At 35.3% G+C, this 25,508-nt stretch overlaps 1 protein-coding gene across 11 annotated transcripts in view; it reads left to right on the top strand.

Moving 5' to 3' along the window:
- The window catches only part of ATP11B (ATPase phospholipid transporting 11B (putative)), a 60,556-nt gene extending 35,501 nt beyond the window's left edge, over positions 1-25,055 (top strand). The window contains exons 23-32 of one of the 11 annotated variants that reach the window (XM_032193685.1): positions 295-354; positions 1,237-1,364; positions 2,120-2,258; positions 3,884-3,907; positions 5,334-5,399; positions 5,680-5,783; positions 6,413-6,578; positions 16,626-16,759; positions 23,346-23,419; positions 24,772-25,055. In XM_032193685.1, the coding sequence (XP_032049576.1) occupies positions 295-354; positions 1,237-1,364; positions 2,120-2,258; positions 3,884-3,907; positions 5,334-5,399; positions 5,680-5,783; positions 6,413-6,578; positions 16,626-16,759; positions 23,346-23,379 (855 nt within the window). In that variant the 3' untranslated portion in view covers positions 23,380-23,419; positions 24,772-25,055. Of the gene's footprint in view, positions 1-294; positions 355-1,236; positions 1,365-2,119; positions 2,259-3,883; positions 3,908-5,333; positions 5,400-5,679; positions 5,784-6,412; positions 6,579-10,387; positions 10,474-13,922; positions 14,046-16,625; positions 21,496-23,345 lie in introns of those variants that run through there. The other 10 variants (XM_032193682.1, XM_032193680.1, XM_032193681.1 and 7 more) reach the window with 10 other exon arrangements.
- The last annotated feature ends 453 nt before the right edge of the window (positions 25,056-25,508 follow it).

The raw sequence follows: 25,508 nt of genomic DNA, 5'->3' as shown, positions 1-25,508 counted from the left end.
AGTGTTTGAGGCGTTTGGGTAATGCCCTTAGTAATGTGCTTTAACTTTTGGTTAGCCCTGAAGTGGTCAGGCAGTTGGTGATCATCAGGCACTTGATGATCCTTGTAGGTCCCTTCCAACTGAACTATTCTATTCTAATTTAAATTTATCTGTAATTCTAGCGTTGGCCGCTAAGCCACATTTTTGTCTTCTAACCACGTATTTTTACTCGCTTGCAAGAGTTAGCAATTTCTTTTGGGAACTGTAAGGCATATGCTGAAGGGTTAATTATTTCATTCACTTCTTGTTTTTCAGAATGTGTGCTTTATTACACCACAATTTTTATATCAGTTCTTCTGTTTGTTTTCACAACAAGTAAGTATAGGATGCCTTATAGCTTGTGTATGAGAATCTCAGGTAAATAACTAAAAAAAACCTATGAAATATTCTTTCCTCATCGAAAGCAAGTGTATTTGGTGATATTTTTTTTTCAACTTAGTACTGCTGATGAATGAATCTCTCACTGTTAGGCAATTCATACGAATGAAAAGAAAGTTGCACATGTAAGATTTTTTTACTGAGCTCTCTGTAAGAGCTTTTTGTTCAGTTTGGATGCAAACATGCTGTCAAAATGGTGTGTCATTCGTTAAATGGCTGTTGTTTCTTTTCCTCCAGAGAAATTATAAATCATTAGTGAAGTTCAGGATATTTTGGCCTGTATCTTTCAAGTTTGCTTGACTAACTGCTGGGCTTCTGTTTCCCATAATTAAAATAAATGTATATGTGATTATATATAACCATATTTTTGATGAGTATAACTTTTTTTTATTCACCTATTTTCTGTAGGAACACGAGAGGGTTCTTTGCTTCAGTGTAAATTTAAGTTTCATGCTGTTGACTGTAAAAATTACATATATACCATAATAAAACTTTCTTTTAGTAGCTTTATGTACTTTGAGAGTACTTTAAAAGGTTTGTAAGTTTTAAAGTTCTTCTGCATGCTTTTCTTCTGATACTGGCAAATTAATTGTTTCATGGAAAAGGTAGAGTACATAGAAGCACCACAGATGTAAAATTCAATAAAAATCTAGATTAATTTTTCTTTTTGACAGCTCGATGTTACTAGATCATTATGTTAATATAGCTTTTTTCTACTCAGTAAATTTATGTGATTAAATGATTTGCTTCTGCTGTTGATTTTAATAAATATGAACAACTCTTCACATTTCTCAAAATAATTTTTATTTCCATTTTCAGACACTCTATGACAGTGTATACCTGACCTTGTACAATATTTGTTTCACTTCCTTGCCTGTCCTCATCTACAGTCTTTTTGAACAGCATGTGCATCCGCATGTATTACAGAGTAAACCCGTGCTCTATCGGTATGTATATCCTACCTACATCGCAACAGCAGCATACCATTTAGAACAGTGACATCTGTAGAAGTCTGAACTTGCTACTATGCATTCCTTTTATCTGTAATTTATGCAATTTTCAATAATTATCCTCAAGAGAGGAAATACTGCACCTACAGTTAAGCAAAATTAGTATTTTAAAGAGAAGTATCTTTTTATGTTAGCCATGTTAAAACTGGAAGAGTTGAATACTTGGTCAACTTATATGATTGGCGGCCTTCTCCTGCATTGCCTGGAGAAGGTGAAAAATACTCAAACATGAAAAATGAAGAACTAAGATACAATAGTTAAGGAATCACTGCAAAAATGCTTTTCTAAGAGGGGAATTGTTTTCCTGTGGAATTAGATATCCTCCCAGTGGTAGAATGTTGCACTGCATACCACTGGAAGAAAGACTTCTTCTAGACAGGATAATGGGCAAGTATCAGATCTGGCTATTTCTTCTCTTACAATTCCACATGTAAGGAGAATTCTAGTTTGTGCTAGTTTGAATTTGACCCATAAGACAAAATTTACGTTGATGATCCCTGCATAAGCAGAGTCATCTCTGAGTTCTTTTTGCTCATAATTTACATAATTTTTCTTTCGTATGTTGACATTCATTAAGCATATCTTGGTGCAGTTGAGAGATACATTTATTCAAAGCAGTAGCAGTTATGTAGTATGAATAGCTGATGGGTTATAAAAAGACAATCTGAAATCCGAAATCTTTATTTCTGCAGAGACATCAGTAAAAATGCTCATCTAGGCTATAAACCATTTCTTTACTGGACGATCTTGGGCTTCTTTCATGCATTTATTTTCTTTTATGGCTCGTATCTTCTAATGGGAGAAGACACTTCGCTGCTGGGAAATGGCCAGGTAAAATGTCATGAGGATTGTTCTCTGATTGTATTTTTTGGTGATATTTTGTAATACATATATTTTTTTTTAATTCAAAATTGTCAGAAAAAATCTAAGATGTTTTTGATTTTATTAACTGTATAAATACCAAAGATGCTTTACCATTCATCGTGTGTGCTCTCAATATTTCGAAGACAATAACTAATTTAATGAAATCATCAAATACTGATTTGAACTCTTGTGTTTTAATGATGTCAAAGTTGAGAGGAAAAGTCATGTTAAAAAAAAACAAACACTTCAGATGAAACCATTAGATTAATTAAGGTTGGAAAGCCTTTACAATTCTGCTTTCTCGTCAGACCAGTTTAGAACAACCTGAATCTTGGTTACTCATAAAACTGTTATGGGTAGTGATACAAAAGTCATTTGCATCACGCCTTATGCTGTTCTTACTACTGACATGAGGTGTGTGCTGATTTTCATGTAGCCTTTGGTAGTGTTGCAAGTTACGGCACTTGGTCTAAAAATAGCTTTATGTTGTATTCACACTGGTCTGCTGATGATAGCTTGTGCCCATTCCCTTAGGAAGCTTAGCATGGAAAAGGGTTTCCATGTAATGGTGAGGAGGCAATGGTCAAAAATTGGACTGAGTGACTAAAATCAGAGAGCATGTGAACTGGTCGTTAACATCCTTGCAGAGAAAAGAGCAATAAAAGGGGGAATGAAACAGCTGTCTGGAGTATCTATTTCATCATGAGATCCTATAGAAGAACCTTAATGTGGTTGTGCTTCAGACTAAAATGTCTTTCATAACTGAGGTGTGGATGTCCTCTGCTGTCATTTATTACAAGCTGTGTGACTTTGAAATACTTGTGAGTTGGTAAAGGACCTTCAGTATTTATCTAATGAAGTACTTCTGTGCTATGAGTCAGTGCGTTTCTGAGCATCTGTCTTAGTTGTCAAGGCACCTTACTTCAAAACTGCTTAGTGAACATCTACAAAGCAGAAAGATGCTTTTTAACATCGTATATAATAACAATTGTTTAGTTTAGGGAACTGATTATATTCTGTAAAGCTAAACTAAGTGTTAGTGCAGTCTTTATGGAGAAGGTTCTCTTATTGTTTCTTGTACAAACTAATCTCTCAACTGAATCTTTGAAGTACAGCTTTCACATGCACTCTGGCTTTTCACATTTTCTGTGATGTGACCTAAAAAAAAGTCTTCAGTATGTATTTCGAGATACTCTACTTTCTGTGGGGTTGCTAAAAGATGCTTATTTGAACAGGTAGAATTGGTTATGGCCTAAAATAAGTTGCAAGTAGTATGTGCCTGAAAAAGCCACGAGTTAAGGGCAAGAGAAACTTGTATACTGTTGAAGTGCTTTCTTGTAATAGTCCTCAAGAAATGATCACTTTACACAAATGTGTGATACAATACAGTGATATATCCTATCCTAAGGCAATGAGCCAGCAATTAGCCTTATTTTTTCATTCTGAGTTCCAAGTTTGGAGCAAAGCAGAAGAGAACAGTACATAATTTTTTAATGATGGTGGTTTGTTAGGCTTACATCAACACATTGCGCAACAACTTGATCTTTTAGTTCTTTTTTCTCCCCCCTTTTTCATGCTGTGCATGTCGTCAGCTATTGAAACCTAACAGGCAAATGGTAAGAGCGTAGAAGAGGAGGAGATACAAAGTATTGTATCTGTTACTTCACAGGATTAAAGGATGCAGCATCCACAGTGTAAATGTGTTCAAAAATAAAATGGTGGCAAGAATCTGTTCATGTTTTCATTCTAACTCCGTGACCGTTTTAGAACAGTGTTAACAAAGACACTTTCTTTCACAGGTCACTCTGAAGCAGTAGACTAATTTTATTTCAAGATTATTATTGCAGCAATTAATAGCAAGCATGCTGTTAAATGCTTCATATTTACCTTTTACACCAAAATAGGCTTCACAAAATGCATTTCAACAAAGATTTGTAAAATTGTCCGTAAATCCAGACTTACAGCTGCCTTAACTTTTCACCCATGTATAAAGATGAGAAAAGCAGTTGTGAGATCTCTGATAAGGTGGTTGGGAATTTTTTTTATTTTTATTTTTTGTCAGAGCTCTGTAACAAGGACTACAACTGTGCAAAACCCTTTTCATGCCCCTGTGCTGTACTAACCAGTCCAATCTAGGATGACTTTGCCTGTCTGCATGTAGTCCCTTTGTCCTTGCTTGCTTAGTTTGTTACTGGTAAATAATGAGGTGAGGGTTTGTTCATTTTTAGTATGGTATTGATTGAAAAATAAATAAATGAAAAAGCAGTCTTTGGTTTCGGTATTGAGACTGCTTGCAACAGCAGAGTAGTTGGACGTGTATAGAGTGGCGTGTGTCTGAGTAGCATGTGGGTAGAGAGAATACAAACTCACATCCCTGCTTGGTGTCAGAGCTGAGATTTCGTTGTTGTAGAACTTGTTCAGAGTTTTGATAGTCTATCTTATGTGGGCAAGAGAATACAAAAGTGACTGATACAGCGTTTTAGAATTGAAACTTCATTTTGTGTTCACTAGCCTTGAAACAAAGTGTCTTTTCCTTATCATTTTCCTTGAAAACTATAATGGCACCATTATTTTTGAATTGTAAAATTGTGCTTGGGAAAAATGTGAACTTACAGGTGATGCTGCATGTTGAAAACTGTCTGAAAATGTTAAAACTGTAAGTGTTTTGCAGTTATGTTAAAGTGAATACCTTCTACCTGATATTTTTGTTCAGATGCTTACATTTAATCAATCAATTTGTATCTTCATTTTCCTGTCATTTCATGTAATTATTTTGAGCTTTCTTCATTCACATAGCCTTTATGGTGACTTGTTTTGAACCAGGAAGGAAGATGACTTGTAGAATGTTAATTTTGCTCCTATCATAAGCTCTATTTTTTCTAGTAGTTTGTTTTGTGTCCTTCTTTTTCATGATGCAAGCTTTGTCCACAGATTTGTTTTATTAGTATAGCAGACTTGAGAAAATTCTAACTTTCCATGAATGCTTTGGCCGATCATTTTTATTACTAATACTAATTTATTTTTGCCTTGCCACTTTCTTAGATGTTTGGAAACTGGACATTTGGTACTTTGGTCTTCACCGTTATGGTTATAACTGTTACGATGAAGGTATGTTACCATCATCTCCGTTTTGATACATAGGCAACTATGTAATTGAACAATAATTTAAAATAGCTTTAAAAGTTATATGGAAGTAACTGATTCTTAAGAATTCCAGAGAAGAGGTTATTATTTTGGTTTCAAAGGTGCTTTTGCATGTTACAATAATATTTAGTTTTAGCACAAGTGCAGTTCACAAGCATGATCAAATGACTTCAGACCAGTATTTGTCATTTTCTGTGAAGTGTGAGGAGAAAAATGAAATTTATTGAAGTTATCTTTGTTTCAGATGGCACTAGAAACTCACTTCTGGACATGGATAAACCATTTTGTTACTTGGGGATCCATTGTATTTTATTTCATATTCTCCTTATTTTATGGGGGAATTATCTGGTGAGTTATTTTTTCTTCCTTTCTATAGGACATGTGATAAATGAAATCATGAAAGAACACAGGTATTACGTTTTACCATGTTGCTCTGAATTTTGTGGCAGGTGTTGAAAAAATGTAGTTCTAAGCTTACTGAGGCCATTTACGTTTTGCGATTCTTTTAGAAATGGGAGCCATGTTGCTAAACTGTGATGTGCTCAAGGACAGGGATTACTTGTCTCTGACAGCCTGAGACTAAAAAATAGAAATGCCTTTAGAAAAGTACATAGGGTTCCCAGAAGGTTTTGTGTAGAAGGCAAATGCAATAGAAATGATGATGCTGGTAAATCAGTAAAGTGATACATTTTTGCTTGTGTTTGGGGGGCTTGGAGCTATAGGACATTGAGTGATTTTCTGCAACATAGTTTAAAACAGATCATTTTCCTCTGAAGTTGGGTACCCTCTGTCCTCGGTGTTTCTTTGTAGGCCAGGTCCAGGAGATTGCTAATGTTCTTGGACAGCAAACGGTTGTACCTCTGTATCCTAAGAGACTTGTTGCTTGACATATTTTAGGATACACTTGAGCTTGCCTGTACTGTACTGTTGTTTCTAGAAGTTCCTTATAATAATTACCACTTCTTTTAACTTCTCAGGCCATTTTTACATACCCAGGATATGTACTTTGTATTTGTTCAACTGTTGTCAAGTGGTTCTGCTTGGTTTGCCATAATCCTCATAGTAGTTGCTTGTTTGTTTCTTGATGTTGTGAAGAAAGTTCTGTACCGACATCTACAACCAACGAGTACTGAAAAAGCTCAGGTAATGTTATGCTTTTATATCCAGCTTGATCAATATGTGAAAGAATGCATTTGTTAAAATCTGTCTTGTAAACTAATTACTTTCCTGTGTTATTTTGTTGTCCTCTTATACTGCTGTCATGTTTAATGTATAAATGAGTGTTCTCATTTCAAAAGATAAATTTTAATTGAGCATTACCAAAACGAGAACACCATTTTACAAGGCAATGACATCTGTGCTTAAGTAATCAATATATTAACAATAGTAGACTTACTTATAGAGGGGTCATTCAATCTTTTGCATCTCAGTTTGCAACTGCATAAGAGGATCATATATACCTGCTTTAAAATGGTAACTGAACTTGTTTGTCTAGGTATTAGAAGTTTTCTTCAACTGTAATTAATACTGAATAGTTCTTAAAATGTTGATGAAAACAATTTTAAATAATACTTTAGTAGGACTTGTTTTAATTAGTATTTCTTAAATCTTGTTTGTATTATACATATGCCATGTAAATGATTGCTGATTATATAATTAAAGATAATTACCCATGTGGTATTTTCCTAAATTCATAGATGGGGTCTAAAGAGACACTGATAATAGAATCTTTCTCTTTCCTGAAGCAGGCCACAAAATCTCCTTGAAATCATTCTTGTTGAAATTGAGTTCTCTTTTAGTTAAACGTGTCCTCTGTATTTGAGTGTTTTTACTTTTTAGTGGCAGTACAGAGAAGTCTTGACCCACAATTCTCAGTCACCCTCTCTGGTTTTATTTTTCAGCACTTATCTTTGTATACCCTTTCTGATAAACTGTAAGTTCTTCTGTTAATGACTTTTTTATTCACAGTTAGGTTTCTGATCAAATTAATTTGATCTGACAGAGATTGAACTTGAACTTTTGAAGGAGAAAAAAAAAAAAAAAAAAAGTTTGTAATCTATACTTCTGTAATCTGTACCACTCCTTAAATTTTGTCTATCACCACAAGACACAGTATTCCAGCATTGCTTACATCAGTGCCAAGTATGGAAATTACAAGTTCCTCAGCTGTATTCAGTTCACTAAATAATATAGGTCAATAACCTGTTATCTTCTGCATCTTTCTTATCTGCAAGAGCTGGTTTTCTTCCAGGTCATTGCCAAGAGGTCAGATAGCAGTAAAAAAGACAGTAAATAGAAAAGCAGCCAGTTGATGAAGATAGCCCATATACAGTTCTCTTCTGAAAACTGTTGGCAGTTTTTAGTCTGTTTAATGTGTGCCATATTGATTTTTGTGGTGTCCTAGATGCTTAATCCAAATTTTATTGAGCTATATACACAGAACTCTTAACCACATTACATCAGTGTTGTTACCTTTAGTATTTAATCTTTAAATTACTTTGATGTATGTGCCTTTTTATTCACTTGAATTATATTACCCCCCTAATTTGTGTTTAAAAACATCCATGTGAGATGTTCTGCTGACAAACCTGTAGCTAGCCAAAATATCTATTAATCCCTTTTCAGAATTGGAATACTAGCTGCATTTTCCACTCCTGGAATTTAAGAGCTGAAATCTAAGCTTTAATCCGAGTGGTTGTTCTTAAAAAAAACACTAGCTTACAGAAAACTGCTCAGATAGACCTGCTAAGAATCCTGATTGCATGTTTGATTTTAGAGAACTTCTTCTTTACTTACTTAGATTCTTTTTTTTTTTTTTTTTTTTTCCCTTAAAAACTTAAAACAATATTTATTGAACACTTCCATTTCATTTCTTTACATCAACTATTTCTGTTTGGCAGTGTATCAGTATGGTTGCTGAGGTTTCTCGTGTCCCTAAAAAAAAAAAAAAAAAAAAAAGCACTTGCATTAAAACACCAAAAGCCCTACATTTTTCCTGTAGCCTTTGCCATATAATCCTTATTTCATTGTCTTGTTTTCTTAATTGATTCAAAAAAAAAATCAGGTTGTTTGTTTCAATTACAGTCGTTTGTATCAAGGACACAATCAGGCTTCTTACCTTTAAGAAACCATCTTGATGGACGTTTAACACATTTCTTGTGGCTATAGCTTAATTCATGGCCATGATAATTTTGTTTTGTGCACAGCTTGATTTTCCTTTTCCTCATTCTGCAGTGCCATTTGACAGCCATTTCAACGCCAAGGTCTGTGTTTACTAAAGCACTGCCTTTTTCTGAAAACTAGCTCCTGACACTGCAAAGTTTAAGTATTTAAAATGTGATTTGACCAAAAATTCTTCAGCAGCCAGCTGGTGGTTTCTCTGCATGTCTGATAGCAAAATCACAGTTAAAAATGTATTTCCAAAAAGAAGTCACCTGTTTGTGGCTTTTATGAGGTTTATTTTGTTGAGATTTTCCACATTGTAATGTGACAATTGACCCTACAGAATTTCATAAGCTATTCTTCAAGTGAAGAAGTAGACCTAAGTGAATATATTCAAGGTGACCAACTTATTTTCCATGCTTACTTTCAGGAAGTAACAGGATGCTTCTTTCATTATTATACCTCATTAGATGTATTTTAAATTTGAGGTAAATATTTTTCTTTCATTTTCAAAGCAGAGGAAATGTCTCAAGCTTTCCAATAGAGTGAGTTTGGAGAACACTTGTGTCCTAAAGCACCCTCTGTGCAACTGAATTATTTTTAATTTTTCATTTTTAACTGTATGACTAAAGTGGTGCATTTGCATGTTGAGGGAAGAAAAGTTTAGTTTACAGTTCCTAAGTTTTTATTAGAGCAAGACAAATTGTTACATGAACTAATATTTAGTTACTGATGTTTAAATTCATAGCTATTTAAATTACTTCTTCCCTCCATTATTTAGATTGTAAAATATTCCCCTGAAAGTTGTGAGTAAAACTAACATGTCTTTCTTGACTGAAAATGCTTGTTCCAATTATTTTACTCTTCCAGAAACTTAGAGCACACTATTTGTGTGAATTACGCACTGTAGCGCTCTGAATTAACCCAATCTATAGGTGTCTACATTACTCTATTGAGTATGTAAGCAACTTAATTTTAAATCCTTTAATTGGTGTAAGGTCATAGTATCAACAGTCATGGTTAAATGTTACACTTAGATAAATTACTTCCAAGAAAGCGATTAAATTTAACCAGTATAAGGGAGAACCACTTTAGAAGGTGTTAAACTTTAAATGTAATTTTTCTATGTTCTACAATGACTTTAAGGAAAATAAAAATCTGTGTCTTCCATGGGCTAGCATGAGTTGACTTCTATCACAGGATTAGCTTGGTTAGATCTACCTTTCCCTTTTAGGGTGCCAGTGTCTTTTTTTTTGTTGTTGTTTGTTTTGGTTTAGGTTGTGTTTTGGTTTGTTTTTCTCCTGTGTTCCTAGTTTTTTTGCCGACCTTGAAGACAGTACATCATATGTTTGACTTTGGTCTTCTGCCTTTGGTCTTTTACCCCGTTCTGGGTAATTTCTGACTATAGTTCTGTTCTTTCCCAACTATGGCAAGTAGGAAGACTTGGACAGTAAGGGAAATCTGAATCAAAATATAAATCTTGTGGTAAATCACAGCACTGTTGAGGAAACAAGGTAATACAGAGTAAGGATGTGAGGTAAAGTATAGACATGTAAGCGTAAAGGCCTTTGTCTTTAGTGTGAAAGCCGAGGTGCACTCAGGTATGGTCCTCCCAAACAACAACTGGCCGTGATGATCCAGGAACTGTCTTAAAGGTACCAGGCTTGTGTTTCTGTATATAATGTGCATACCACTTTTATAACAATGTCTTGTCCTGTGTCTTTCTCTTAGAAAATTACTGCTGCTACTGACTGACATGTATGTTCCATCCCTTCTCTGTCCAACTGTAGATGTACTCCAACAGAGTTGCTTTAAGTGACGAGTTCATCGCACTGCAGCCATTGTCCAGGGCAAGGAATCAGCTGAGCAAAATTAGGTAGAGTAGGAGGGACAGTTCCTCATCAACTCTTATGCATGCTGAAGGTGAACTAACCAGTGCTGAGAGAGATGGGAAGAGGCATGAATATTAGCGGGTTGAGAGGGCAATATAGTGCAGATACATTAAGTTTGGTATATTTCTTGGCTTCGCTCTGTGTTTTTGAGCCAAATGCTTCTCCTAAGTAGCATGTTGGACGTGCTTTGTTTTTAGGAAAAAATATCCCTAGCATGATGCTCTACTTTTGGAATAGACCTAGCTCTTCTTGCATCCATTTTTAAATAATTATAGTTTCTAGCATGGTTAAAATGCTTTAATTTCTTCATGATCAAAATTAATAGTGCTTTTTGCATGTTGGATAATTTCAGCTTCATCAGGCCGTGACAGGAAGGTCCATATATTTCAAGCAGCAGTTTATTGCGAGTTGTTTGCCCATTTTAATTTGCTTTCACTTGTGTTGAAAGTGCAGAAAATGTTTTAAATTTGGGTGCATATGTACACTTGTGCAGCTAAGGCTTTCTGTGTTTGTTTTGTGCATATATGAAGTGAGTGTTGTTTATTTTGACTGTTACAGGTACATGTTCTCAAATACATTTTATACAAAGTTCTAGAAAATTATACAAGAAAAGATAAGTGTACATGTGTAGCAGAGTTCAGTACGTGAAACGCTATCAAATAATGATTCTCACTTGTAAGACTAAAACATTCTTATGCATCAATAATGTCTTAATCTGTTTGATGTATTATCCTACCCTTATCTACATCTATATTATATGGTAAGAAATAATGCAGAGAACTGATTTCTTTTACATAATTTGTAGGTAACTGTTGCCTAAAAGCATGAGAATGGATGCTAGGAGAACCAAGCAACCCATGTTTGGGGGGTTTGAGACACTAATTTACATTTTTTTAATAAGGGAAAGTAGAAGAGATGAGGTTGTCATTGGAAGTGGTTAGAGTATTTTTAAATCAGTTAATTGAAACAATAAAAGCCCTATTAAAATCAAAAAGAAAAAGCTTTCTGTTTGCTCTGAGAGTGGACAGTATATTTGCAGGGAGACATCTGAAGTGGCTGTTCTGCTCAGATGGCTTATTAACAGGTTTTAGCCATTATTTGTCACACTGTGAAAACACATCAGGAATTCTGCAATTTAGATTGCCAAACACCCCAGAGAGGCATTGTTTTTTGTTTTGTTTTTTTTTTTTTTTTTTTCTTTTCTTTAAATTTAGCACTTACTAGCTTTAAAGCAGAGCAAAAACTGCAGTACAGCTACCTCTTCAATTTTAGTAAACTTAGGACTTGGCTTTCTCTAGTTCTTCGTTAGTCTTCAGATGAAAAGCAAAAGCAATGTAGTGCCAGGTTTAACTGACGTATGCCATGTTCTGAGAATGTGCTTAGTGTTCTGTTGATATACCAAAGCAATGGTATATCAACAGAACATTAACACCTTTTATGAATGCAAATTAAAATATATGGGATGTTGTAATCAAATTTTGCGTGGTTAGACTTCAGTGTCCAAAAATGTTCAAGTTTATAAAACATTTGTGGTGTACACAGAATTAAGAGCTTGGGGTCTTCTAAACATCCCTGTGATTTCTGTAAGGCAGAAATGCACTCTTGTGTATGCCTCTTAAACTCTTACCTCTGAACTATAATGTCATTTTGTAGCTTGGGATGAAAAGGAAATACGACAGCACAGGTCAGGTGCAGGCTTTATGCTTACCCGGAGACGGATGACTGAATACTTGAAAAAATTCCTTTTTCTTTCTTCTATAGCTGTCTCTAGTTAGTGGAACATGTCAAATTCTATCTTGGGCTATTAACTGGGCTCCATTGTATCTCATTTCTGTTTTTTCTTTGTAAACAAAGTTTTGCGTGTGAGGTTTGTGTTAAATGTTTGATGTCTCTGCTTCGTAAGAACTGTCAGAAATCTTAATCTGCATGCAAGACGTGTTGTTCAGATACATGTTCTAATTCTAATCAGAGATTAACTGTTTATAGAGGCTTTTACATTTTGACAGTGTATTACAGTTGTGTACAGTGTCAGGGAAACAAAAAACACAGACAGGATTTTTATTTACAGGGAAGGTTGTCAGTGCATAACATATGTAGGACTCTTAAACTGGAGCATTTACCTTAGCATGAGACCCTGTTCTTTCTTCATCTGCCCTCCCATGAATCTGTTGTTGGCTTGTTTTCCTTTCATCTCTGTAGAGATCTGCTTTCTTTACTTGTCTCCATAACTTCTGGCCCTGTCTTTATGGCCTTCATTACTTGTCTGTATTTTTTCCTCTAGTTGCTGTTACATAGGATTCCTCTCCTAATAGCTATCATATGTGATCTAGACCAGCTGTGTAGAAGTCAGAGCAGGGAGTTTTCTGTTCATTTTACACATTCCTTACAGAAACCACATAACTTCCAAAAAAACTGTACAAGTGTACAGTAGTGAAATATATCAGAACACCATAATTTGCTAAACTTTGAACAAACTTTGTCTTCCTTTACAGGTTTGTATATTGTGTTAGCATAGCGTGTTGCTTGTCTGTGAGCTAATCCACAGAACCTATGATAGGAAGAGGGAATCAATGAGAGAGTAGATTTTTCATACTGATTTTCAGTAACAAAAGTGTACATGTGTACTTACTGGAAAATACTTTTTACTAATTATTTTGAAATAATTGAAAAAAATGGCATTTGTAGGTTTACTTGATTTGAAGAAATGAAGAGTAGAAAAAAAAAAGTTGAAATTATAAGTTCCAATGAAGTTGTTAGATGTCAGTACTCTTATATTCTTTTAAAATTCTAAAGCTTTCTAATTGTCATTTTGTTACACAGCATGTTATGGATTAAAAAACAGAAGTGAGCTTTAGAAAAGGGAGTTAAGTTGCAACTTAATTGTAGATTAGCAATACCTAGATTAGCAATACCTGTATCATATACCTTCTTAAATGTCCATACGGTATCAGACACGTTGGTAGTTAGCACCTGGGCTCAGGAAAATACCCTGCAATATTTGTACCTTGATGTGCGTGGTTAAATACATTTACTGTTCAGCGAAGTCCCAACTGCGTATTTCAGTGTGATTACATGTTTGGTTGAAATGTCTGTTGTGTCGCATATTGAACACCTTGTAGTAAGATGAACAAATTGAAATGATCCTTCCTGTTGGAAAAGGACAACTAAACCTCAATCTGAAAATTTGAAATAAATGTCAGACTTAGTTTCCCCTTCTGCAGTCTGTGGTGCACAAAAAGACCAAACTTTTCTAATACTTGTGCGCTGATAAACCATGTGTTTTACCAATTAACTTGAAAAAATTGCCTCTTCTATGTAAATGTGCCCTGTTCTCTCAAGAACAAATCTGTAAAATGAAGGTTCATGTGGTAACTGTTTTAAAGCAATGCAAGCATGGTGCTTTATAAGATCTGTTGCTTTTCTGTCCTTCTAGATGGAAGAAGATAAGGGTTCAGTCAGCTCAGCATGTGACTTTGCTGAAAGCAAGCACAGAGGGGAGGACAATAGGCAACTGCTAGATCCATCTAGCCTACAGGACAGTTCTTACGTTCACTAGGTAGTACTCCCACTCTACCCTACTGTGTGTGTATATATATTTATAAATATCATTTTATAGACAGTCATGAAGCCATCTCCAAGATGCAAGTTTTCTCGTAGATAACAGAAATGTGGGTATCACAGTATGTGGGTCTGATTTTCTTTATCAAACCAAATCACTCTTTAATTCAACATTTCAACTGTGTTTTTCATTTATTACATTAAATGATCTGTTATAATACCTGTTCTGTTATGGTGATCCCAGATCTTACCTTCTGAAAAGACTGTTTGCAGCCCAAATGTGAATAATATCGGATATTTCTCTGTGTGTATTGATTTTGTAAGCATTGGCTCACCTCCCTTTTATCTCTTGAGGGTATGTTTCAGGTCTTTGGCATGGTAAGGCAGCAGAGCATAATCATCTCCATATTTTACTTTGCTATAGACCTATGATTGTAACTCTCTGCCACAGAGAGAAAAGTGGGAAGAGCTCTTTAGCATAATATAAATATCTTCCTTCCATACAGTGGGCATAGATATTAAAACCCACGTTCTCCAGGCAGTGATACCCAACATATGTACACATAAAACGGAGTTTATGTTGTGTCCTTAATGCATGTCCAGTATTACTTTACACTTAGATGTGAATTTGATAGAACATAAATGTTTTGTGCAAGCTTACGTAAGGTCAGATCTATTGTTTTTTTAAAAGGATAATATTAACTTCTCCATAAATAATGGTTCATGTATGAGCCCAGCTTTTTGTTAGCCTCTAACTTGAGAGGAACGAAGGAGATTCTACTGCAGAGGAGTGACCATGCCTCCAAATCCAGAACTCCAGAAATCCAGAAAGAAGGTTCCCTCCTTGAGAGCTAGTTTGCATGACTCCTGGTTCTTCTTTATGCCAGTCTTTTAATAACGTCAAGGACTGCTCTGTATCAGGACTTTTGAAATCTTAAGTGGAGGAATGTTCAGAGTTTGTCTTGCTGTTAACACAACAGTGAAGATCACTGTATGTGTGGCAGGGAGCTTGCTTTCTGACCTCCTGCTAGGAATTGCTTCTGCTCTGTGTAATTTCTTGTCTAATACTCTGTCAGCACAATAAGAAATTGCCGTGAAGGTTGTACTTGCTTTCAGTGCAACGCTGTAAATTATGCTGTTCCTCGTCATGGTATCTTCTGTGACAGCACAGTTGTGAACTGTACTTGGATTTCTTGGATTTCCAAAAGTCTCCTGTTTCTTTTGGCTGCTTGTTCATTCTAGAAAAGGAGTTGTTCTGTTAGGAAGCTGTAATCTGTCCAAGTTGCCTGGGTTTTAGGGGATTAGGAAGGAATGTGTCTGCTCATAATCGATGTGTCTGCTCTGAGAAACTGTTCTCTGAGAAACTGAGATGTTAGTACCGGGTAAGAATGGGTGGCATGAAAGAAATTGGGTTTGGAAACCAAAGTCTTTCAGACAACAGTCATTTACTTTCAGTCACGTGGTGAAAAGTCGGGGAACGTTCTTAAAACTGAGCTGTGCCCTGCCATAGGTTAAGCTGACTTCTCATGGGTTTCCTCATTCACAGGTGTCTGAGAGTGAGTTAAGAATAATGGGTGCTTAAAATCAGCCTGTATGTTTGGCAGTTGTTTGACAGGATGCTCTCATGTAGACTTTTTAAGTAAAATCAGAAAGAATCCCCACACTCCGCTTTTCCTTTTGGAAAGAATGCTAAAATCAGATTTGGATATTCTCTATCCAATAGTGCTAAGTTTCAGTTGGATTTCACTTGTGTTGCAGTTGACTAGTGTTCAAAAATAATAGGGGAGTACAGCAATAGATGTAATTTACCTTTAACCCGTACATCTCCATGTAACTTTCATTTTGTTTGGGTCCTTTTCTCATTATGCTAAGAATGAACAATAGGAAGTTTGTTATACTAATGCTGAATTGCTCTTCGTACTGACATAAGCTTGACTAAACCTTTTTAGCATCCGTCTGATTCGTATCTAGAGATTTTCACAAAATTAGGGATTTGCTTTTGTTCCTTTCAAAGGCAAGGATATGTGTACCTATGGTTGTGATAGGATCTAAATTATTATCGGAAGTTGCATTCTATGCTTCTTAAGGAATAATTAATACTTACAATCACATTGCTGCACTTTTATTTCGTAGCCTTGATTTGAAGCTTTCTCTAAATAGATTTTGCTTAAAAAATACACCTGCAGATTGTATAAATTGTTGTACCTCTACTGAGTTTAATCAAGCCTGGACAGTTTAAACTGCATGATGCTCTGCTCCAGAAATTCATTTAGCTGTAATGCAGAAAATTGGTAACCAGTTTATTTTTATCATTAAGCACAAATGGTGTTATACAGTTTCCATATGCTCAGCGAGGCTGTGTTTTAAACCTTGGGAACATCAAATAATAGTGTTTATAGGCCTTGGGAAGGGAAATGGTGAACAGCAATGTAGTTCTTCAGTAAGATTGAAAAATATTCAACACATTAACTTCAAGAAAACCTGCCTTTCCTAAGTGATTTCTGATAACATCTTTATTGCTAGAATTTACAAATACTAATTTTATTTTATTTTTCTTTTTTATGTTTCATCCTTCCAGCTTACTGAGGCAAGTTCAGGTATCAACTGCTTGGACTCCATGTGCTGCTTCTCAGATGGGGAAACAGCATGCACATCTGTTAGAAGAATGCTGGAACGACTAATGGGAAGATGTAGTCCAACCCGGGTCAACAGGTGTGGAATTTCTCTCAATAGCCTTTGCTGCAGACGATTCTCCTATAAACTGGAACCTGATGAGCCTGCAGCTATAGATGTCTAACAAACCAGCTGCAGGTTTTGTTTATTTAAGTAGGAAATGCAACACTTTATTGTACTTTATTCATCCTCAAAGATAAGTTTCTTTCTTCTTTTTGAGTGCTTTCTTTTGGGATGGGGAGGGGGAAAAACGGTTTTCAAAAAATTTCTGTTATAATGTTTAGTTTGGCTTAGTACAAGTTCTTGCATTGTATCTATCATAATTTCTCTTGATTTTTTTTGTACATTCTTCTCTTTAGATAATCAAGCCTCGCTGCTGCTTTTATTCTCCTGTTTTATGATTTTTTGCCTTCACGAATCAGGAGTTGTTTGTAAAGTCAAAAGACTTTCCCCCTTGGTTCTTGATGTACAACCTCCAAATATTTACCTTGGAGCTTGAATTACTCCTGAAGATATAGAAAAGGCTCACACCCCCTCCTTGAATATAACTTTATTGTTATAAGGAAAGTCTTTAATCTTGCAGCCATTGATTGATATGGAGATTAAATATTTTTGTAGTATAACTTTTATAATCTATTTCTAAAATCAGTGTAATTGACAGAACAGAGCCATCAGGTTCTAAGAATTTTAAACGTTTTTTAAGTTCTAGAAGGTTTATTGTCAAAATCATGTGTGCCATTCCAAAGTATGTGCTAAATAAATCTTTTCCTTCACAAACCACATGTAAAATAAACCTCTGTGGGATAAAAGCACGTTACAGTAATCAAATACTTCTGAGGAGCGATACTTTTCTTGCAGTGAGCAAAACTGTGAGGGGAAAAAAGCTCTTACTAAATCTGCTCATGTGCCATCTCCCCGTTTCCAAATAGAGAGGGCTGTCTTACAAACACGGAAATATTTGGGGGTAGAAATACAAATGGTCTTTTGTACATCGTAATCTCAATCCCTGAATGATACCATGGTCCTTCATTGGTCAAAAGGCAAACCTGAAAAAGTTGCACTTCACGCATTTTCAAGGAAACTCATTTTGTATTTGACACTTTGTCTCTTTTCGTTAAAGGTCATGATATCATTCGTTCAGTATGAAATCTTGTGTGGGTAACTTTCACTGACAAGCTTTGTCAGTTCTGATTTTGCCTTTAGGTATTGACGTGATACGTAGTACATCCCTGTTTTGAACTCTTGTGTTGAACGCCATGTCTGTGGTTTCAGTTGGTTTCTCATTTGGCTTGCTTATGAAATTTACTCAGCATTTCTACAAATCTAGGGTATGATTATGCAAAATGTTTCATTCCATATGAAAAATGAACTGTTATGATAAGTACATTTTTAATTAAATTCTTGCTGTATAGAAGGCGGGCATGATGTGTAAAATAAACAATTTAATAGAATTCTTAATCTACAAGATGAGCATTTAATTGGTCTAAAAATCAACCTCTTGGTGGTATTTGCTCTAAGGTCTTGTGGCTTTTTTTGTTATTTTGTTTCTTTTTTTGGTGTTTTTTCACCACCTCTCTGTAAAACTGTGCTTTACAAATGAAACATTTCTCGTGCTGTTTTTTTTCATTTATTGTTATCTAATTAGAGCAGATTTTTTGGTTAACATTTGCTTTAGTAATGTGTAATTTTACAAGGTAGGTATTCTGTTTCTGCAATGTATTTACACTTTTACCATTTCCTTATTTCACGCAGTTTGTTTTTCTTTAACTTAAAAATATTTATTGAAGATGAATCATATTTGACAGAATATTAAGCATTTTTTGAAGATTGCTTTTTCTCAGCTTTTGTGTCTGTTTACCTCGTGATTTTCAAATGAAGTTGCACCTAGCTAAGTAACTTCAGAATTGTTAGAACACCGAAGTTAGTATTATGTTTATTGATTATGCAAAACTGTAGTGGTGCCGCACTAGGGCTTGAAGCTCCGTAGCTTTTGCTTTTGCCTCTGGTTGAAATTTCTTTGAACCACTTTCTCATTTCACTTAATTTTCTGTACAGTAGAACTACAAAGAAAACTTTTTATTTCAGTCTTTTCTCCAGTGACTTCAGTTGCATCCACAGCAACATCACTTAAAACCTAGTCTAAAAGTCAAGACTGTTTACATTCTTTCCTTACACTTGCCTTATAATATGTGAAAGTCTTTGTTTATTTCTTAATGTACTAATTGCTTTGATCACATATGGCAGGTGTAAGTTGAGAAATCCTGAAGGTACAGTTAGAAAAGCTATTTGGTGATTTAAAAATGCTTGTAAATTTTCTTGAGCTGCTTTCATTGCACTTAATAGCTGATGTCTTAGATCGCACAGTCACAAGTTAGACAGCCTCTTGCATACTTATGCTGTATAAAGCAGCTTCATATTCAACCAGGAGACAGCAGCAAATTGTAAGCATGCTGTGGAATGATGAGCAGAATTTTAAATAATATTGATGTAGATAGATTGTGTTGTATTTTGTGCTCCTGATACTCTGTCAAATATGATAACTGAACATGAAATCAAATACGGTATCAAATTTTGATAGAAACGTTGATGAATCAAAGTTGTGCAAATGCTTGGAGTAGAGGGCTATAGGAATTCAGTACTTACTGCTTGTAAAACGTATTCAAGAAGTATTTTCTATAGTTTCATTCACTATAAAATGTGTGTTGTAGTATGATGAAATGCATTTTTGTCTGTCTGTTCCATTAAATTGTCTGTCAGTTTGTCAGTCACTAAAATATTAGGAATGCTGGATCACATACATTCTTGTACAGTAGGGCTCATTAATGTGTTGTTGGCTCTGCCATTAGTAGTACTCGTGTCAAGGCACTGCATGTAACAGTTCTAAAGAAACAGCAGATTTCTGACAGAGGAAAATTTGGAGGATAAGTTTGTTATACTTGGATTTCTTGCATTCCAACCCTTTATTTTTCAGCTTTTCATGTACAGTCCTATAATATTTTTCAACCAGAAACAATGGCCCCTCTAAAGTGTTTCTTCTCCAAAAGCAGTAATCCGTCCTTGAGAGAGAGATGTTGCAAGATCACTTCTGAATCAAGAGTCATAACATGTTAGATATTTTTCCCGATGTCTTAAAATTTAACTTAAATTTAACAGTAAGGGTTGAAATAAACTCATGGCTGCAGATAAGGTTTTGCCCACCCGTAACTTGAGACAGCACGGGCGTTTAATGTTAGAACAGCAATCTACTGGCATGCTGTGGTTAGCTGTGCTTACCACAAGGCTTTACTAGAATGACTTCAGGCAATCAGACCGTAGCGTTCAAAGTGCCTGAACTTACGTGTGCAACATTTGTGAGGCACAGTACTAAAACTAGTTGGAAAGCTGGCCAATAAATATAAACTTCTGGTTATTTAAGTTTAAAGCAGTGAAAATATCTGTAGCTGAGATTAACTTTACCTTTCTGGAAGGCATGGAATTTTTAATTAAATAGTTGGCTCTATTAACTATAGTGTACTTTCAAACGTTTAAATGAATTGCAGCTTTTTACATAAAACTAATAGATTAGTCTTTTAAAGAGCTTCATTTGCCTGATCTCCTAACATTTTTTCTTTGCTTTCATAGACTTTGCGCCTTGCCTCTAGATTATAAATTCCCAGTCAGCCAAACTTTTCTTTTATTGTTACTTTAGATCATGGAGTTCATCGGATCCCTTCTATGCCAACGACAGAAGCATCTTGACTCTCTCCACAATGGACTCACCCACTTGTTAACAGGGACATTTGTAAATGCCTTGTGGAAGCCATGTGGTGCTCACATACCTATAGTAGGTTCTGAAGTGAGTTCAATGCTGCATCCCTGCCCTAGACAGGACTATAGCATGACTTAAAGACAAACTGTGGCTTGTCTTTTGGCCTAGCATAACAGTCATATGGACTGTAATTGCTTCCAATAGTTTTTCTAATTATATCCACAAGTTGCTAAACAATTTTTTAAGGAATGCGTTTACCTCTGACCATTTAATCTTTTTTGTTACCATGTTAGCAGATTGGAATCTTGTATTTGATACTTGAGACACTGATGTAACACAGCAACAAAATCTTTCTTCTCCCAAATCCAAATGATTCAATAGAACTGAATTTGCAAAATGAAACTTTATTAAAAAGTTGCATTTTTCATGATGACCCTTCACTTTACATACACACACTCACGCACTCATTTTGAACCTGTTTCTTACAGATGCTGTCTTAACGGTTTTCAAATCACTCTTGTTATTTCCATGGGTGGTTACTACAGTGTATAAGCACTCAATACTTTTGAGAGTGAAATACAATTCAAATATTTATGCTGGTGTATGAATAGCAATGTGTTAGTCATCACTGAAAAGCAGCTAGTTTACAGATCAGTAATTTGGAATTGTAAGGGGTGTAACAGTTCACTTTTCTTGAAGTACAATTCAGAAGCCAGTCATCTTTTCTAATGCTCTGTGTTTTGTTATAACAATTCACGAATTTGACATGGAAAATTGGGAAAGAAATTGTGGATTGTGCAGGTGTCTCACTAGCATAAATTTTTTGAATGAGTAATTCTTTTATCGTTGGGGAATCTTTGCATGTTTTCTTTTTCATGTATTTATATTTGGTCATGTTGTACTTCAAAGATGCAATTAATGCTTAATTATCTTCATATATCTAAAGGATCTGAGACATTGGTGGCAATGTTTTTATACCTAAGTACGCCAATAAAAACAGATTGCACAGATGCAACTTTGAATGGTACATCGTGCAGGTACATTTTTTTCCCCTCCCCTCTTCTCTCACCAGTGTAAGTGTGTCTGGATGTTCGGGGCTGTGTAGCAACATTTGCCTCTTCATTCTGCTAAGATGGCTAAGCTTACTAGTTGTCTTAAACGTGGGAGGTAAAATGGAGGTGCTGCCACTAGAGATATAATAGAGCATTGCCTTAGGTAGGCTTCAGGTAGAGGCCAGTAAAAATGCTGCTGCTTCTGGATGCTTGTTTGGGAATCCAGTTTGGAGTCAGTCTCTGATACTGAAGAAGTCCCATCAATATTGTAAATATCTTCCTTGTCAGACAGCAAAAGATTAAATATATATATATATATATATATTCTTTGTGGAATAAAATGTAAATCGAACAGACTGTAAATAGCACCTGTAAGTAGTGTCTATGCAAACCTGTTAAGCTTCAGTTAAGCCTAAAATATGGACAAAAACAGCATTAGCTGCTGTCACCCTGTCTGTATGAGTTTTTGCTATTGGCTCAAGCACTGTCTCCCAAGCAAATTCTGTGGCAGAAACATCTTGATGCGATGTCCTAGTGGGGCCAGGGAGGGGAGTAATCCCTCTTGTTCCAATCATCCCAAATTCTCCCAAGTTCAGTGAGCTGCAGGTGAGGTCCAGTTCTCCTTGTGTCATGTTTTGGATGTTCCTTAACCTATAAACGGGTCTGCTATTAATTGCTCATGGCTTTAACTTGTGTTAGTTCAGTTCTCGTGGAACTTTATCTTTGCATTAAGGACTGGAAGCTTCATTCTAAACTGAAGGCTGCAGATACTACTAGATCTTCAAGTTTTCATTGTTAAAGGCAATGTTTTTGTAGTAAATTGTCATTGCAACCTTGTTTTGGAACTTGTAGTGACTTGAACATGCAAAATAATAGGTTTTCATCCTGCTGGTATTAGACCAAGATCAGTTCACAACTAGAAGCCATAAATCAGTTATGACATGAGGAAAGAAATAGGAAGTTTTCCTTTTAAATAAGTATTTTAGTGTTCATAGTACATACTTGTATCATGCCTTTGACTGTCTAAGTGCAGTGCATGAAGCTTTTAGCTGTATACTATATCCCTACATTGAATGTTCAGATGGATAAGAAATAACTGAACATAGTCTCGCATACCACATGTAATGGGCATTAACATGCAGTGTTGCTAACTGCATATACTTCAAGACCTGGTTCCTGTGCAGATATGTATTAAACTCCTTGCTGCCTCTCCCTTCCCCGAGAAAATTTTTAAGCAGATATGCAATATATATATATATTTGCATTTCATCTACTCCTCTAGCTTTATTTACATTTCATGTATATACTAATAATTATTTTCCAAATAATGATGCTCTTAATGACTTATTTTTCTGAGCCAGTCTTCTAGCTGCCATGGGTATCCAGGAAATAAGAATGTTTTAGATTATTCTAACAGATCTCTGCTGTTTAGCTGTATCTTTTATGTCTGAACCACCATGTTGAACTTCTCAGAAGTACTTGTTTGTCCATGTCAGCCATAGCATCCAGTCGGTTTGTCTGACCATCTTAGGCCTCATTACCTCATCAGTATGTGTGGTTAGTGTATTGTGTATTGAAATATAAACTGTGGTTAACTTTGTAAAGAAAGTCAAAGGCTTTGATAAACAACCCCACTCCAAGCATTTAGATTGGTTCAAGCTCTGTACATAAATAGATTTTGGCTTTTACCATACAAATATGTTAATTATATTTGCTCAAAAGAAGCACAGCACTGTATTTGAAAAATAATTTACGTTCATTATGTGTTTCTTTAAAACCTTCCATCTCCTCTTCTCCCTTTCCCCCCTACTTTCCCTTTTCCCAGTGTTTGTAAGGTTACCGAAGAAACATGCATTTAAACAATTCAGGAAGAATTTAAGAATCCATCTGTCCGCCAAGGTATATTTTTTTATTTGCAGTAAATCTAAATCAGTAATGTCTCATTTAATGAGTGTAGAATTGGTTCGTACAAGACCACAGGTTTTGGTCTGACAACTGTTTTGAAAGGAGGAATTGATCATGTTTTTGTAAGTACATCACAGCTCATTTGAAATTGCTTTTATTGAAAGATGAAATAATCTGTGTATTCCTTTGACAGTTAAAATGTATAAAACACTCGTTGTGCAGTGCGTACACTGTAGAAGTCTACACAAAGAAGTTTAAACAAAATGCAACTTACTCAGTTTAATGATAGAATTAATCTCTCTGATTTAGAATTAACGGATGAGGAAGAATTGGCCATAGAGAAGAAATTGTAGAATTATCTCTTGGCCTGAAATCCGTAACATATGGCAGGAAAGCCTACAGGAGACAGTCCAGTAAATAAGAGTGGTGTTTGTCACCTTACTATGCAGCGTCTTTGAAGGAGCACCTTCTCCATTTGCCACCCTGAGAACTGATTTGAATTCTCAGCATTTTTTTTCCTGTTCTGTGAAAAGCGAGGTGGTGGTGTTTAGATAAAACATAGTTACCAAACTTATGCTTTATAAAGGGTGCAGTGAAAAGATGGAAAAAAAAAAAAATATATATATATATATATATATTCTATAAGTTTTCTAAGGCTATGGGGGAAGAGGGTACCAAAAAACACAAAGGAGAAAATGCTGAGAACTTCAGCTTTACCTTTTCATAATGATTTGTTTTCTAATGCAAAAGATTATTTAAGAAAAGATTATGCAACTTAGAATGAATATTAGGCAACTATAATTTCTTACCAGGAACCTTTAGTAATACTTCCAAACACTTTTTTTTAATGACTAACTTCTATATTGGAGAAAAAAAAATCATTTTCTAGTATTAGAAATGTCTCAAAGCTGTTCAGTCAGTAGTTAAATTATTTTTAAGTTTCATCTGACATGTCTAGATTTATTATTAGTGATGTTGGTGAAATTCAGGGTCCAAAAGTGCATAATCATGCATAACCATTTTTTAGACTGTTAGTCTCTTGCTGTAGAATAACTGATAGCTATGACACCATTGTGACTGCACCTGCTGCTGCATCGTTACACAAAACACTTCTTAAAAATGGTAATACATTCCTAGAGCTGAGTGAACCGTTTGTCAGGAAAACAAACTAATTTTAGATTTTTCTCCTAAGTTATTTCCTATTTAGACTTTGTTCTTTGCAGATTTTCTTTGGTGATTCTTTTATTGTCAGTTGTTTTGTATGTTCTTTGCCTCTGCTGTTTGCTTCCAGTGGCATGATTTGTCTGGTTTCTGAGCTGTATTTGAATGACTCAATTTATAAACAGGAGGAGGAAAGATTGGCTGCGCGTGGCTGTATCAGCTCTTGCCATCGATCATCTTAGACATTTGCATCAGTAGTTGCAAGGCTTCTGCTTTCCACAGATTTTTCTACTGCTCGTAGAGATGCCAGAAATAACTTAGACCCTGTCTGCTGCCCAAGCTTCTGTGGCTTTCGTTAAAAGGAATATTCTCATCACTGAAGTATTCACCTTGCTCTAGTTGTTGCCATGTTATGTTGTTTTACAGTAAGTATATAAAATTGTCATCATTGGAGATATGACTTTTTCGTTGTTGGTTTTTTTTTTTTTTTTTTTTTTCTGTTTTGTATAAATGCATGGACAAGAATAAAAATCTGAGGGGCCATGGGCAAAAGGTGTCTATGTAACGTTAAACGGGAAGAGACGAAAAATACTATAGCTTAGACCATAAAGTGTGACTTGCCTGAAAGAAGCCCTACAATACACCTAAATGTGCTATGGTGTATATTAATTTTTCCTCAGCAGATTTAAAGGGAAGTGTTTGTTTATGAGCCAAGTCCAGTCATTCTTAGCCTTTCTGCATTTCTGCCATGAGTTCAAAGATAAAAGCTAACTCTTTTCCTTTTTCCTCAACTGTATGGATTAAAATGAGGATCATTTTCAGGTACAAAGAAGATGGCATTTGCTAACTACAGCAAAGAATAGATTTTTAAAATTTCCAGTTATGGTTACATTGGAGACTTCAGTTCTTATGCACAATTTAA

This window comes from Aythya fuligula, chromosome 9 (assembly GCF_009819795.1).
Source record: "Aythya fuligula isolate bAytFul2 chromosome 9, bAytFul2.pri, whole genome shotgun sequence".
NCBI lineage: Eukaryota > Metazoa > Chordata > Aves > Anseriformes > Anatidae > Aythya > Aythya fuligula.
Note: the sequence above shows the minus strand (reverse complement) of the source record. Positions and strands in the feature narration are given on the sequence as shown.